The 16,432-nt window shown below is 33.7% G+C and overlaps 1 protein-coding gene and 1 pseudogene across 1 annotated transcript; both read right to left on the bottom strand.

The window, feature by feature from the left end:
* Positions 1 to 2,100: 2,100 nt before the first annotated feature.
* Positions 2,101 to 7,818, bottom strand: LOC134269506 (heat shock 70 kDa protein 12B-like; annotated as a pseudogene).
* A 4,176-nt stretch (positions 7,819 to 11,994) lies between these two features.
* On the bottom strand, positions 11,995 to 16,220 carry LOC134269500 (uncharacterized). The gene is made up of 5 exons (XM_062751703.1): positions 16,077 to 16,220; positions 15,383 to 15,492; positions 13,900 to 14,122; positions 12,824 to 13,045; positions 11,995 to 12,224 (listed from the first exon to the last, which is right to left on the bottom strand). The coding sequence occupies exons 1-5, from the start codon at positions 16,116 to 16,118 to the stop codon at positions 12,096 to 12,098; spliced, it is 726 nt and encodes a 241-aa protein (XP_062607687.1). The 5' UTR covers positions 16,119 to 16,220; the 3' UTR covers positions 11,995 to 12,095.
* Between the last annotated feature and the right edge of the window lie 212 nt (positions 16,221 to 16,432).

Genomic DNA, 16,432 nt, shown 5'->3' with positions numbered 1-16,432 from the left:
AAAGTGAAAATGCATTATTTCATTGAAAATCCCCTTCTGTTCCGATTTATATAACATAAATATAGCGAAATGGTAAGCAAGGGTGTCTCTTAAAATTGTGAATTTCTCAGCCACTGAACTAAATGCTTTGGTGTCATAACGTGGATTTATTGTTTGGATTGCATTTTGTTTGGCATTAATTTTTTTTTATAAATTGTACATATGATGACCTGCCTTCTTTTTTTCATAATCTAAGTGTGTAAATGAATTTATATTCAAATTAGTTTATTTTTAATATTCATATATATACGAGGGTTGTCCCAAAAAGTCGTAGACGGGTAAAACAGTTTTGTTTCTCTTTGCTTTATTAAATTTTTTTCCTTGTCATAGCAAAGAGTAACATTTTATGATTATGCACTTCAAGTTTCATGATGATATCACATCTTATAAGTGAAAAAATGTATAATGTAATTTATAAATTACGCCTCTTATAACGTCATGATCTCTTTGTCTGCTTCACTAGTGGGTATTAACATTTTAAATTTTTTTTAAGTGATAGCCCACTCTTGAATAACGGACATATTTATATTCACCACTGTCCGTTTGTTTTTTTACTTGTTTTATTTTTTGACCAGATTCAAATTTCGGTCGAAATTTAGTAGAAGATTGCCTTACATTGTAGGCAGCAGAGATAGCAAATTGTTTGACGTCGTTTGCGGTCCAGAATTTTCCAAATTGTCTGTGTTTATCAAACAGTACTCTACTTCTTACATGCCGTAATTAACTATTTTCGGTACAGAAAAAAATCTCTCATTGAATATCGTGCAATTTAAAAATAACTTTTTTATTAAAATCTGGTGTGTAATGTCACTTCTGTACTCTTTTTTCCCGTGTATATTAACCATATCCAACACAATTTATTACATCTCCGTGCGCCGACTACGCGTTCGACGACGTCATTTTCATCAAACTCAATTTCAACGATACTATGAAAATCATGACACCAATCGTCTGTTTCTAATGATATATATATATGAAATTTTGACACAATATCAAGATTTTTATTCTTGTTTTAGTGGTTTAAATTTGAGTTCAATGTATCATATAGTACTAAAGAAATAAAAGCAAATGTAATAGTTATATGCGTAAATTATTCCGAATTTTGTCCGTGCGCCGACAGGCCTTATCGGCCTTCATATAAATCTTCCTAATTTTATTAATATGAAAGATATGTATTTAAAAATTCACAATTTTAAAGAACATTGAATATATTATGTCTTTGCAAAATTTGGTAAGTATTGGTTGCATGATTAAAAAATTATAAAGATTGTCTACGACTTTTTGGGACAACCCTCGTATGTTGGCATTTTTTTGTAAAACATGTTTTTGTATTATTAATGTATGCATATGATGAACTATTCAATGAAAATACTGTCATGTAACTGAATTTCCTGTTTTTGTATCATTTATATATAAACATAAGATGAATTTATTCATTGAAATACTTATAGTTACATGTATGTTGGCAATTTATTGGAATGCCTGTTGTTTACATATAATGAACTATTCAATGAAAATACATGTACATGTATATTGGCAATTTTTTGTGTGTGTATTATATATGTAAACATTTGATGAACTTATTCAATGAAAATACATGTATTTGAATACATATATGTTGGAAATTTTCTGTACACTGAAAAAAAATAACTAACTAAAAGACTAGTAAATTTACTGTTTATACAATCACTCCTTTAAAAATAGTTTTACTATAGGTGTTGGGAAGGTTTTAAGGGCAAAGCAAACTAATATTATATTTTCTGACAAGGTAACTGTATCAGACACAAAACTTGCCAGTCTGATAAAATCAAACCTGCACCAGGTCCTTTTTATTTTGATTGTCACGCGATAAGTGAAAGTTTGATTTTAATCAGATGACAACTTGCGAAATGTTGACCTTATACGAGAATGTTCAGATACTTGTTTCCTCAACTTGTTTGCCAATAGCTTGCCTCGTTTTGGAATGTTCTCCTATATTTGTTAATTGTGAAGTTTTGTTGTTCGGTTATCTTTAACGTCTTTCTTTAGTGAAATATTCAAACATAAAAAGATGAGTCAGACTCTTTGATAAATTTTATTTCGATTTCAATATTTAGATATATCTCAACGTTAACAAATTAACGAGCATATCAATAATTGAATACTATATGTATGTAAATCTGAATGTTAACACATCTATGAGTTCTACATTTATGGAAGATATCTGAACGTTAACAAATCCATGAGCAGGAAAATTATTATAGTAGAAAGTTTGGATGTGAATTACTCTTCATAAATGTTTCTTTCATCGAAGTCAAACTAAGCATACTTATAAACTCTTTAATATCGAGAGAAGGAAAAAATTGTAAACAAATTTAAATCTCCATATCTGTACGTCATATACTAGTATTACTTAATTTTTTATAGTATATTTTTATATTCATTCAAACATTGTAAAAATAAAATGGTACGTCCCCTTACTTCAACAATCCAAAATGCGCATCAACGGCCCTTCTATCCCCTCGCACAAAACATTCTGCTGTTACATTAAGCTGTGTATATCCAAACGCTACCCGGACTAGGATTTCATTGTTGTCGGGCTTTCCTTGTTGTGAGTAATCTATCATGATATCCCCAATATGTTTACAGGGAAACTCTGACGCATAAGACACTGGTTCCTTCACATACTTTGGGTGGCTATCCCGGGTTCCGTAAAACTCAACCTGAGCATACCCAGGGTCCACTTTGGCAGGGCGACAGTTATACTCACGTACTGCATTTGGGACAACTTTTTCCCCAGCAAGAATTATGGGATGGAAGACATCCTCCAACTGGTTGTTGTGTTTATGGATTTGATCTCGGTCGTTGTTGTGTTTAAGTGGATCGAACGGTACACTGATACTAAAACCATAAGAGTATCTGCTAATTCTTTGGGAAATATGTTCCGGATGAAATCCGTACAAAACAGCGCCTTTCAAAACGGACAAACTACTCTCTGGAGGATTTAAGATGCGAACCTCATTAAAGGTCTCTTTCAGACATTTGTACACTATTTTTGATTCTGAAAAGCCACCAACCATTATTATAGCATCAATAGAATTTTTCTCCATCAGAAGACGAAGTTGACGAATAATATCAGTAATAGGTTCTGTGAAGAGGTTCTCCAACATTGCCCTAGGGAACCCCGCTTTTCCTCGGCTTATACTAATTCCAGGAAAGTCTTTATTTTCCTGGACTTTAGTATTTAAGTTTGGGATGTCACGAATACATTCAGGTAAACTTATATACAATGTATCCGTGGTGCTGTCTTCTCCTACTTGCCTTTTAAGTAACTCGAAGCTCTGTTCAAATTCTAATATTTCGTCTGGATAATTTTCTCTGCATTTTGTATAATCAGACCCTACAAAAATAATAATCTGAAGAATGTAGGACAAAAATATGGTGGGAATATAAATACTACATCTTAAAACACAGTCTGGATTTCTGAACTATCAAAGAAGCAAATAACTGTACAACAACAGGGCATATAAATAATCTATAAAAAGACAAAACACTAAAAAAAACTGCATATACATAGATACTTCAAAATGATATTTAGTCTCAGATTTAATGAATAGATGTGTTGAATACTCACTTTTCTTAAATATTAAAAAAAAAATTATACTTCGTGAATATGAATGGATCAAACATGAAAACATTGTCCTGAATTCTTATTGTTTTTTAATTTGGTCTGAAATGCTGTAGAAACGTGAGACATCGAATTATACAGAAATTTTTAGAAAATAATACAACTGTGTTCAAGACCCTTGTAAGCATTAAAATCAAAACTCTTTTTTTCCAAATATAGGTAAAGACTTAACCAGGGACAACTTACTCAGGATTTCTTTCCAAATCTGAAGAAAGGCTTCGTTCACTTTATTTCCACCCCATTCGCCTCCGGTCGCCATATTCTTTTCGTGCAAGGAATGATCACTCTGTACTTCATGCACAGTTATGTCCCCTGTTCCTCCTGAAAATAAACAGCGCTTGTTAATTAAGATTACCTTCTAGAGAAAAGACTTAAGTTACTTCTTTTTAGTACCCCACAACTGAAAATGTTGTTTGCCTGTGCCCCTCCAAACTGAAATTGCTCCCTACGGGCCTGACATCTTGTTACTAGTATTTTCATTTTTTCCTTCATTATCCGGATGTTGGCAATTCATATATTAACAATCAGGTATAATCAAATGGAAGCATTTAAACATATATAAACAGATAAAAACTAAAAAAAAAACATCATAATTCAAACTCTATATACATAAAACAAGACCATGTAACAATTTGAATTAATGTACGAACCTCCCAAATCTACTATCATAAACGTTGACTTGAAAATAAAAATTGAGATTGAATTTCCATCACTACAATACATATTTTCTTTGGTATATAGATTTTTTTTCTAAGGCCAATGTTAAAGACTCACCAGGAATTCCTGCCTAAATTGTGTACAAAAATAAAGAATATCTTTGAAAACATTTGAGGTTGTTTTTATTTTTTATTAATTTTCTAGTAATGTTGTAAAAGCAAACTTTTTTAATGTACAAAAAATATCTGCTTATAGACCATCTTATTGCCCTTTAAGACTCGGTGATAAAAATGGATCTGTATAGGTTTTAAAAATTTCAAGGAAAATTTAAATAAACATGTACTTGTTGATCGCTGAGAACACTTAGGAATAAAAAGATCTTTTCTTCGAGTTAAAAAAAAGGAATCGGGTCATTTTCAGCCATTCGGGAGAGGGCAAACGAATATTTTTTTAAGATAGCCTTAATTTATATGATATGGTTAGAAAAAAAATCTGTACAATTTTATATCCGATATCTCCATTTTAAAAAGAAAATTGTCATCGTAAAGCAAAAAAGAAATCAGAGAGGTACTTCCAATGCTGCTGCTATCATTAGCTGACAGACAGATGGAAAGACAGACAAATGGATAGAACAAAACCCATATACCCACCAATCTTCAATTACGGGGGTCATAATTATCAGAAAGGTACCTCTAATGCTGCTGTTCTCATTAGTTGTTTAGCAGGTTCGCTCCAGATAGCTGGGACTGTCAGAACCCAGAATATGTCCTCATCTTTAACTGTCGTCTGCTTTTCAATGGCGCCCAACGCGTGTCTTCTTAAGAATCCTATTGCCTCTTTAAAGACAGTCCTTAACATAAATTGTTTACCATTTTCGTCGGCAATTTTCATATTCTTTCTCAAAACCTGAGTAAAAATATTAGACAATTAAAAACACGGCAAAAAATTCTCATTCTCTATTTTGAGCCTTTATCAATTGCTTTTTATGGTAAGAAAACATCGTTAAAATATTCTAAATCGTTGAATAACGATTTCAATATTTTCAAGTTCTGCCATTTTAAACATGACGAATTGTATTGGTTGGTAGGAACTAGGGAAACATTTTATCAGTAGTATTTAAAGAACAGTAATTCAAGCTCAAAAATCCATTCAAACAATTCCAATAAGTAGCAGAGCAAACACGGACCTCCAAATCATCAGACGATCACGTTTGACTTAATGATAGATTGAATTTGCTGATAAGGCCATTGTATCGACCAAAGAGAAATGAAATCCTTTTCAATGTTTTTTCTTTGCATTTAATTCTTTTTTTTTCAATTTACACAACGACACGTCACTGGCCATTTGCATTTGCAGATGAAATTGCTTTACTAGCACAGCAATATAAGGATATCCAAAGCAAAAACAAAAGTATAGCAGACATAGTGGACTTAAGATAAGTGTTACCAAAACAAAGTTAAAGCAATATGAGCTGTATCTTTGAAAATTTTATTTTGCTGGTAAAATGTGCTATTATGATTAATTTGTATGTACAATGTAATATATGACCAATAAGCCCAAAATAAAGTTTAAAATTTTTTTCGGAAGAAATATTTCTGTACAGTATACAATTTTATATACCTTGGGAGCAAGATCAATTTTGCCAATGGAGATTTTTCCACTATGTACAACTGGAAGTTTATAAATGATTTATTTTTCTATCATTAAATTAGTTAATCACAAATTTGCAAGAAAATTTTCCGATGTCAAACATGCAGCTCATATTGCTACAAAGATAGATAAGGAAAACTGCAAACAACAGATAAGGGAAGTGGAAAATTTTATATACCTTGGCAGTAAGATCACGGCCAACAGAGGTTCCACTATTGACAATGCAGATCTGAGTCCTGAAATTTACGGTGACCCTCAATTATCAGAATCATCAAACAAAAACAAATGCCACTACCTTCCAAATGGATCTGAGTCCTGGAAGGTAATGAACAACGTCATTCAAAAACTAGACACCTTCCAAACAAGATGTCTTTGACAAGATATTATGACCGACAAAGATGAGGAGCTGTTTGAAAGAGTGCACACAGCTGCCATATCCAACCAGATTTCTAAAAGAGAAAGGACGGAAATGGATTGGTCATGTTATGAGAATGAAATCATCATAGTCTTTTTATACCAGGGGTAGCCTTAAAATTGAGTTCACCAGGAAAGAGAAACAAAGGGTGACCAAAATAGGAATGGCGACAATCAGTAGAAAAAAAAATGAAAGATTAGGGATGGACTTGGGGCATTGTCAATGTCAGGAGATAGAGATGGAGGTTCTCGGTGCAGGCCTTATGAGTTCAAAGCACGAAAAGGACTAGGTATGCCACAAGCCATACAGTGGAAAATGTGGGCAAAATATTTTTCATGAAGGTAAATCCACAAAACATACATTAAAAATGTTTCATCTAACACAAACACTAGTAGATTGGAAGAAAGGCCTATGAAAGTATCAGGAAAGAAAAAAATAATGATTTCTTAATCACCTCTTTGTTATACAACTTCATTTTGAAATTCCTGAAGAAATAGTAGTCTTTTGGTGAATTGTTCTCCGGGAAGCTTTTATCTGTATTACTTCTTCCTTTATAATCCTTGAACATCCGTGTGTAGTTTTTCTCTGCCTCAAACCTGAAATAATATGACTGTCTTGTTTACTTACAGAATTTATCTTCAGATATTGTTTATTTCTTAGGCAGCAAGGTAACTACATTATATTGTTACCCAGGAAATTAGAAATTTACAGCATGCCATTTACATACTCTTGTTATCACAATTTTGATATCAAATAACAATTATAAACTTACCCAAAAGAATGGAATGTTCTATCCGGATTTAGCAGTAGGGAGGAAGCAGTTTTTCCCATGATTAAGTTTGATGCCCCCTGCCAGTGGGGGCTTATTATATTCTTAGTGGGGTCCTTCTTGAAATCAGTTCTAAACTGATAAGCATATCCAGAGAAAGCACTTCCTATGTCGATGGCGACAACTGCTAAATAGTCTTTTTCAGCCATTTTGAGACAACGGAACCTGTAGCTTTTATAAAAACCAATTTATAAATACAACAGTATAAATAATATTACTTAATCAACGTGGTATTTTCTACTTTCAGAAACGCTTTCAAAATCAGAAAAGCACCATTTTGAGCTTTTTCAAAATATAGATGTGTTTATACATGGAAATTTTACCTTTACAAAGCCATATCCTTTAAATTGTTGTATCAAAACATAACACTCATCTTAGCTTTTTAAAAGCTGTTGAAAGACATCGAGCTTATATTTCAGCTATGCATCTGTCAAAAAGAAAAAAAAAGAAAAAATCGAACGGCATAATAGATCCTTTATAGGAAAATATACATCAACATGATTTTTCAATCTGCACATCTATATTATAACATTTGACACTATTTTGCTTGTTCAATTTGACAACGAGGATGTTTAAATTTTTTCAAATATACTAAAACAAATATTTCAAATTTTTTTTTCTGGTCAGCAAAACATAGTATTCTATAAACATGGTTAAAAAAGTCTGGATATATATCATATCATTATGGTATATGTATTCTAAGATTAAATGTAAAAAGTAAAATATACTTTTCAAAATATTGATTAAAATGTATTTTAGAAATTGTCACTGTAAAAAGTTGTAGTTATATACCTTGATTTCATATATACGCAAATATTTCAAATTTTTTATCTAGTTAAAACGTCTGAATAATTACTTTTCAGAATGTATTTTAGATTTTATATACCTTGCATATAGCACTGACACAACACAATAAGCAAAATCTTAACCATGCAGAGTATCTAAAAACAGATAAAAACAACTCAGGCTGTAAGAATCAAATTACCTGCAAGCACATACAGGTATCAGTGATTTTGGCTAGTTTAAACAGGGCGTAAAATAAAAATATAGAAGTTAACTAAAAGGAAATCTACCATAATTACAATTAGTACTCTTACCTTCAAAGAGTTTTTGTTTGGAAAATGTCACACAGGTACTCCCAAAGTAAAATTTATGCTGGGTATAACTATCTGAAGTCAACAATCCATACAAGCTAAAACGAAAGTAGAAGTTTATCCAGGTATACCCTTGTATATAGTATACTGGTTTTTTTAATAAGTGTATACCTTTAAACTATTGCATAGTTGATTAAACTGTATGAATTACTGGAATAGATAACTTCTGCATTCTTTGAATGAGAAAGATAAGTGCGCTGCCGTGGATTATCTTCATTACATTTTCTAAGTTCATGTTACCTGTATTTACAAAATGTTTAAAATCAGTCAATAATATATTTAAGGAATCACTTTCTAGTTTGTTGGGTATGACAGGACATCAACAATAGTTGGAAACGTGGAAAACTTTGCACAATGGATGCATTCTATAATGAATTCTTTCGAAGAATATTGGCTGAATACGAAAAGGGGAAGACTCTGACCCGGAGGAATTGTTTTAGCACAATCTAAAAGAGTTATAAATATGAATTTAAAGGGCAATATGCGAACCACCTTTCCTTTTGATTTCGTAAAGCTATAGAGGTGGTTAACAAAATAGAAAGATCACATAAATAATATATTATGGTTCCAGTTGATAAGGCTGGTAACAATATCATGGGATGAAACTCATCAAAATTATATTTCAGTGTTGAATACTTTTAACATTCAAGTCAACCAAGGTGCCTTCGATCTCCCTTACCTTATACTGGATTTATTGTCCTCTAAGACTTGGAATCACACATCTCCAACACGGGGACCTGGAACCAGAGCGAGAATGGCAACTCTTCTCACAAGTCTATGGAGGTCCTCCTTCTTGCTAAACTCAGAGGCCTGTTCAACAGAGCGAACGTTCTCAAGCGCTCGCCAGGATTACTTATACATGTACTAGTATAAAACTCCAACAGAAATGTTTGCGAGCGCTCGTTTTGATGAACAGGCCTCTGTTGTTAATCCACAGTTTTGTACTTTCCTCCAAATACACTGAGTGTAGTGGAAAAAGCATCCCTGAATGGTTGTGTTTGGGAAGTTCTCTTTTACTGCATTTCTGGTTGCCCATCCAGGATTCAGGTGTACGCACATGCCGTTTGTTGACTGCGGTTTTCAAAAGGGAAAAAAGGCGTCTGTAAGTTACTTCAGTCTTGTTGGGAAGCAAGGCATACACAAGATGGAAAAACTGTTCCATCAACATCTGCATGCAGAGTGTATGGCTGGGTGAATAGAGATGTACAGGGGTAGTTAGAAATTCTAAAGTCCCATCACCAAACACACCGGAGTCGAAAGTCCTGACTTTAAACAGTTGTAGACGCACAAAGTCTCAGTGGCAAACACATTCTGTTTCCTGCTTCAATTCTATATTCTCACATGATCCACACATGATCCTCATTATGAAAGGCAATGTATATGTGGTTGATACTGTAAATTCCTAATTATACGCGAGGGATTAATTATCGCATAATTTCGCGAGAAGCATCACTAGCGAAATAAAATCACTCGCTTTTATTTTTATGGTGCTGAGATTCATGTTAATTCCCGTTATCAACCGTACATTCGCGAATTATTATTGTCGTGATTTTATGTAAAAGAGTCATTTCGCGATAATAAGTACTCGGGAAATAATAAGAAATCTACACTATGTGGCAAAATTGCCTGTGTAAGGTCTGTGTCCATGGATCCTGGAGGTTGATTTTTTCCTTGTGTGGTAGGCAGTTTGGGCATCATTTTCCCTCTAATCAGTACAACACAGACTTGAACGATTGAAAGAAGGGGATCTTTCTTAGGCGATAAGATTTTGATTTTAATTCTCTACGTCTAAAATCCAATCTATATTCACAGTCGACTGTCTTGGGATAAAGCTCATCACAATCATTTTCAGTATTGAATACTTTTGACATTCAAGTCAACCAATGTGCCTTCCATCTACCCTACCTTTATACTCTATATACTGGATTCATTGTCCTCTAGGACTTTGATCGAACCACACATCTCCAACACGGAGATCTGGAACCAGAGGGAGGACAGCAGCTCTAACCACAAGTCTATGGAACTCCTCATTCTTTTTAAACTCAGAGGCCTGTTCAACAGAGAGAACGTTCGCAAGCGCTCGCCAGGATTACTTATACTAGTATATAACTCCAACAGAAATTTTAGCGAGCGCTCGTTTTGATAAACAGGCCTCTGTTGTTAATCCACAGTTTTGTACTTTCCTCCAAATACACTGAGTGTAGTGGAAAAAGCATTCTCGAATAGTAGTGTTTGGAAAGTTCTCTTTCACTGCTTCAAAATCAATCATCCAGGATTCAGGTGTATACACGGAATAGCTTTGGTTGACTGCGGTTTTCAACAGGAAAAAAACGCCTGTAAGTTGCTTCAATCATGTTTGGAAGCAAGGCATACACAAGAGGGAAAACTGTTCCATCAATATCTACATACAGAGTGTATTGCTCGGTGAATAGAAATGTAGAGGAGTAGAAAGTCCCATCACTAAACACAGTTGAGTAGAAAGTCTCGTCACTAAACAACGTTGTAGATGCACAAAGTCTATGAAGGTTGTCACCAGTGGAAACCCAGTTATTCTGATTCCTGCTTCATCTCTATCGTCCCACAAAAGGAATCTCTCACGAGCTAAGGACTGTGTCCATTAATCCAGGAGGTTGAACTCTTCTCGTGTGGTGAGCAGTTTGGGCATCATTTTCCCTCGACTCCGGTACAACACAGACTTGCAGGATTGAAATTTGAAATATGGGAATCTTTCTAATTGCCAAATATTATTCTTGGTGTGCCTTCTTACAACCCATACGTCAGCGTTTGTATATAGTAAAGCGAGTTTCACCAATGTTATATATATATGGTTAAATCAATTTTGTGATGTCTCGCGTTGAACATAATACAAGAAATATTATATCTAATTTGTTTTATTATATTTTGGGTTGTCCTCAACACAAAAATTAAGTATCGCAAAATGTAACAACCAAAAAACGTATTATTACATTTTGCGTTAATCCCAACGCAAAATGTAATGATGCAAATATTCATAAGTAAATTCAAGTTTCTTTTACGGTGAATTATTATTTTGAATTTGGTCATTTTATAGCTTTGAAGCATGCGTTGAACAAATTGAAAATTTGGCGTGAAGGGATTATTTTCAAAATTCAATTTCTTAAAGAGCTATTTTCAGACTCAAACATTTTTGAACAGATTTTTATTAGTCGTGGTTTTATCTTTTAATATTATAGCTGAACAGACAATGTATTGTCGAACCATACATTTTATACTTCCTGTAGTAGAATTTTACTGCGCCATTAAAAAGCTAGATCTTACTTTTGCTGCAAATGATATTCTGATAATTGTTTTGAAATGAAATGATAGAGAAAATATTCGTTGATGTCATTTTATTAAACTCTATCAAAATGAACAACGTGCTAATGCAAACAAAGTAAAATTATAGTGAAAATCTACTTTTACATAATCAACAATTAATGAATTGAAGAAAACATAAACTACAGATTTACTTTTTACATTTAAATACTATTAACTCGATGTAAGATATTCTTTATAAACCTTGTAATTAATAGGTCCCCGAACCTCATTTTTTAACATTGTCAAATGAGAAACAACTTCATTAATTTATTTAAGACCACTCATATAGCATCCAAATGATTTTTTTGTCTCTGACGGCTCAGTTAAAACACCCAGCGCCCGCCATTGTTACTCTGTTTCGTTGGACTCTGCTTCTTCACAGGACAAGTAGAGGCTCCGCCCGTCAGGAGAGTCCAGAGTCTGGTTAGACTGGATATTCACAATATCTCTAATTATCCCATCAAAGTGTTCCATTTTCTGCAAAAAAAAATCTTTTTATAAGTAAAGGGTAGGTTTAGAAAGTCGTTCTTACTTTGTTTTGTCTTGTTTTATATAGCTTTGATTGTTTGTTTGTATTGCTTGCTTGATTTCTTTGCTTGCTTGATTGATTGATTTATTGATTGATTGATTAATTGAATGAATGACTGCATGATTGACTGATTGATTGTTTGACTGAATGACTGACTGATTGATAATTCTGACAGATTGATTGATTGACTGAATGACTGACTTTCTGACTGATCAATTGATTGATCGATTGATTAAGTGAGTGATTGATTGAGTTAGTGATTGATTTGATTGAGTGAGTGAATGAGTGAGTGAATGAGTGAGTGATAAATTGATTGATTGACTGATTGATTATTGATTGACTGACTGATTGATCGATTGAATGATTGATTGATGGATCGATTGATTGACGGCATGATTTATTATTGACTGACTGATTGATTGATTGATTGATTGATTGATCGATTGATTGATTGATTGACTAACTGATTGATTGACTGACTGACTGATTGATTGATTGATATATAGATTGATTGATTGATTGATTGATTGATTAATTGATTACTCACCCGACTTGGAAAGGCCCCTCCAATCCAGACGTGTTGTTCCTCCTGATTGTCTTTTAGGTCAAGAGGAAAAGTCCCAGAAAGGGTGGTGAACTCTCTTCCGTTCACAACAAATCCAGAACGGAAGACCGTCTCAACCGGAGTCTCGTCTTCTCTCGCGAGATGAGCAACGTCATCTAGATCATGAGTAGTTGCGGTCGATTCCTTTCTCCGGAAGAAATTGACCTATAAAATTTTTAGAAGATCCATTGCTCTCTTGATTTTTAACCCACCTTCCCACCCCCGCTTTCGCAAAGGCGAGGGAACATTTACATGTTTAATCTCATTCGTCTGTCCGTCTCTAAGTCTGTCATTCTGTCCACCTATCACAAAACCTTTTCAAAGCTTTTTCTTATCTTTTGAAAGAGAAGAGATAGGACTTTCATATTATATGTGAGTATTACCTGTAACATTACCTTTCTAAATACACTACGATTTTTGACCCCATGACTATGACCTTGAAGTTTGACCTACATTTCAAAAAATTTTATCATGGTCATACATATAACTTTTGTGTGAGAAGGTTTAGGGCTTTCACCTTTCACATGTATATATATTGTGACAAGAACTTTCTAAATATAACTGCGATCATGCTAATGATTTCGGATCCCTTGACGTTGACCTTCATGGTTGACCTAATTATCAAAAAATCAACTTTGGTGATATCTATTGAATGACATATGACAGGGTGTTCATATTTCATGCAATATGCCATAAATAATGACATCTCACTCACAAAGACACAATTAATATTTCCTATAGTGTAAGTAAGGTTACATAAAAGTGGGGGGGCCATTCCCCCGGATACTACGCCCCTGGGGATAAGTCCATAAACATGATACCGATTCAAACGTAAGATCTAGAGCATTATTATCAGAGATATCAGGGAATTAGCTTCCGAAGCAGGTATTAGCTCATTTAACTAACACACAGGGATTAATCTATTCACATCGATTTCTAATGAATTATTCACATTAAACGATCTAAATTTGATATAAAGAAAATCATTTGAGGTATAATATTTGACCCTTATATATTACCTGTATATCCTCGTTTGTGTTCACATCAAAATCAGTCATCACGTGAATTCCGTACGAACGTCCAATTCCTGTCGAGTCCGGATTGAACACAAAATAATTCAGCTTCCCATCCCGGACGTACAGACTCTCAAAATCATACGGGGCTTCTGTGGAATACATGCCTTCTATGTAGAATATCATGCCGTCTGGTTTGCTTGTCCGAAATGTCAAAGTAAACTCGGCACTGGAACAAAAAACCAAGAAACAAATGGCGACAGCAAAACAAACATTTTTTCTAAATATAGAGTGTGTGTTTTTCATCTAGAGAAGGGGTGTATACTTTTTGCCACCCCCCCCCTTCCACCCCCCCTCCCCCCCGCCCGACTCCCTTTTTCCCCAACATTTTGGTCCTAACTTACGCAAAAAAAATCATCTTTTGCTAAATCATTAGTATTCGTTCCTGAATCAAAAGCCGTATGTTTCATTTCTTTGGTAATTGATAATCCTTTGCAGTAAATTCATATCCAGGTTTGCTGTATTAAAAAATATTAGCAGGCTTTACAATCAAATTAAGTGTTTGGCGAGCACCGACTCCTATACAAAGCCAGTAACCTGAATCTGCTAATGTTAACGAATTGGAAGCTCTTCTGAAGTTCAATGACTTTCGATCATCCTTTTAAGTTTTTCTGCTCTTATTTTTATGCCTTCGCAATCGACGACTCGGGGAAGTATAGTTTTTGTCTCTTTGTCACTAAAATTTTAACCCTGGTGATAACTCTCGAATTAAGTTGATATTATTGCTTTCATATATTATGTATAAATTTTCCTTGTGACAGGGCCATTCTTTGGGTATAGCAACATTTTAAAGATAATTGAAGTTTGATTATTAAAAAAAAAATCAAGCTTGTCTACTACTTTCAAGGGCTGAATTAAGGGCTTTCAGATTTCACATGTATATTTCTTGTGACAAGACCTTTCTTTTAGTAGCAACATTTTAAGACCTTGATCTTGAAGTTCTGTCTACTTTGAAAAAATAATATTACATGTAACTTTGGCCATAACACCTGAACGGTAAATTGTTTCCAGCGACTTCATATTTCACATGCGTATACCTTGTGGCAAGTCCTGTCTGTAGTGAAAGATCCAGGAATCTTGAAAAGTGTGGGAAGAGTGAGTTTTGGGTCGGAGTAGGGGCCCACCGCCACACACCCCAAAAAAGAAGCATTTATAGGTCTTATGTATATTTTGGACACAATAAAGGGGGGCATTAATCCGTCAGTGTTCTGTTCCGGTCAAGTTTGACCCAGTGACATTTAATTATCTTGATATTTGACAAATCATTGAAAAAGTTTAATCTTTGTCGTGAGCTGACTTTATATTAGGAGCATCAGTGCTTTACAAACGTTTTGTCTAAATAAATTATAATTCTTTTTAAATACTTAGCCAAAAATTGAAAATACTGGATCCACCTATCATCCTTTTGATCTTAGTGAAACAGACGTACCTTTCTGAGAGTTCCGAATCTGTGACGTCAAATAGAACATAATTCTTCTGTTTCTTCCGGAATTTAAAACAATCTTCAGTATTTGCCCACGGCAGAAAGAATACGAAAACCTGAAAAAATAGAAACCGTCAATAACATACGTTTTTTTTTTTATCATATAATCATTTATATTTTTGAATTTATTTTGACTTTGATTCACTTAAGAGATCTACATGATTGAATAGCTTCAACAGTAATACACCTTGTTGCTGCAGCTAGCAGCATTTAAAATTCTGAAAGTGCAGTTCCGAGGTGCATAAAGATGAAAAAGCAGATCTTTTATACCTACATTCAATTACTAACTGATAATTATCGTTATTTATTAATTAATTAATTATTCATTGGAATCAGTATTTTTAGTATAAAATGTATTCCTTTTATCTTCCTATAAAACAAGAATGTTAATGTTCCCTAATTGATGTATTTGCTCTTTTGCTCTTTTTTCTAGTATTTTTATACCTGTCAAATTAAGATAATGTAGCGATGTAAAAGTTTCTATAAACCCCCCCCCCCCTTCTCCCGTTCCTCTCCACGAAACATGATTTTCGAGTTTGGACACCCCACCCCCTTCTTGTAAATTGAACACGATAGTATGTGCCTAAATATTGCAAGTACTTTCAGGTTCAAAGGCCATAGAAATTGAATATTTACTTACCAGAAGTAAAATACGAGTCCATATCTTTGGGAAAACATCCATCTTGATTCTGAGTGCACAACAAAATTTTTTGGCAGAGGAGTTGTTTTGGGGGAATTTTCAAGGCATGCGGTTTCTGCTAGTGCGAGATAACAGCCGAGTTTTACGTACGATCTTTCTTTGAATTATATGTCTGCGTAAATGTGTTTTTTTTTTCATGGATAATTAATTGAATTAAGTTTCGTCATCAATTACAATCAATATGCACTTGAAGCTGAAGGAATTAATGAGAATAATTACTTCTTTATTTTTTTTTATATTAAAATATTTATTTACTTATTTTTGGGAAAATTTCTTTCAAAGTTCTTGAACAGTAT

The sequence above is a fragment of the Saccostrea cucullata genome, unplaced genomic scaffold (assembly GCF_032062105.1).
Source record: "Saccostrea cucullata isolate Sc308-1 unplaced genomic scaffold, CSIRO_AGI_Scuc_v1 ctg726, whole genome shotgun sequence".
NCBI lineage: Eukaryota > Metazoa > Mollusca > Bivalvia > Ostreida > Ostreidae > Saccostrea > Saccostrea cuccullata.
The sequence above is the reverse complement of the archived record's forward strand: the minus strand, read 5'-3'. Positions and strand labels throughout refer to the sequence as shown.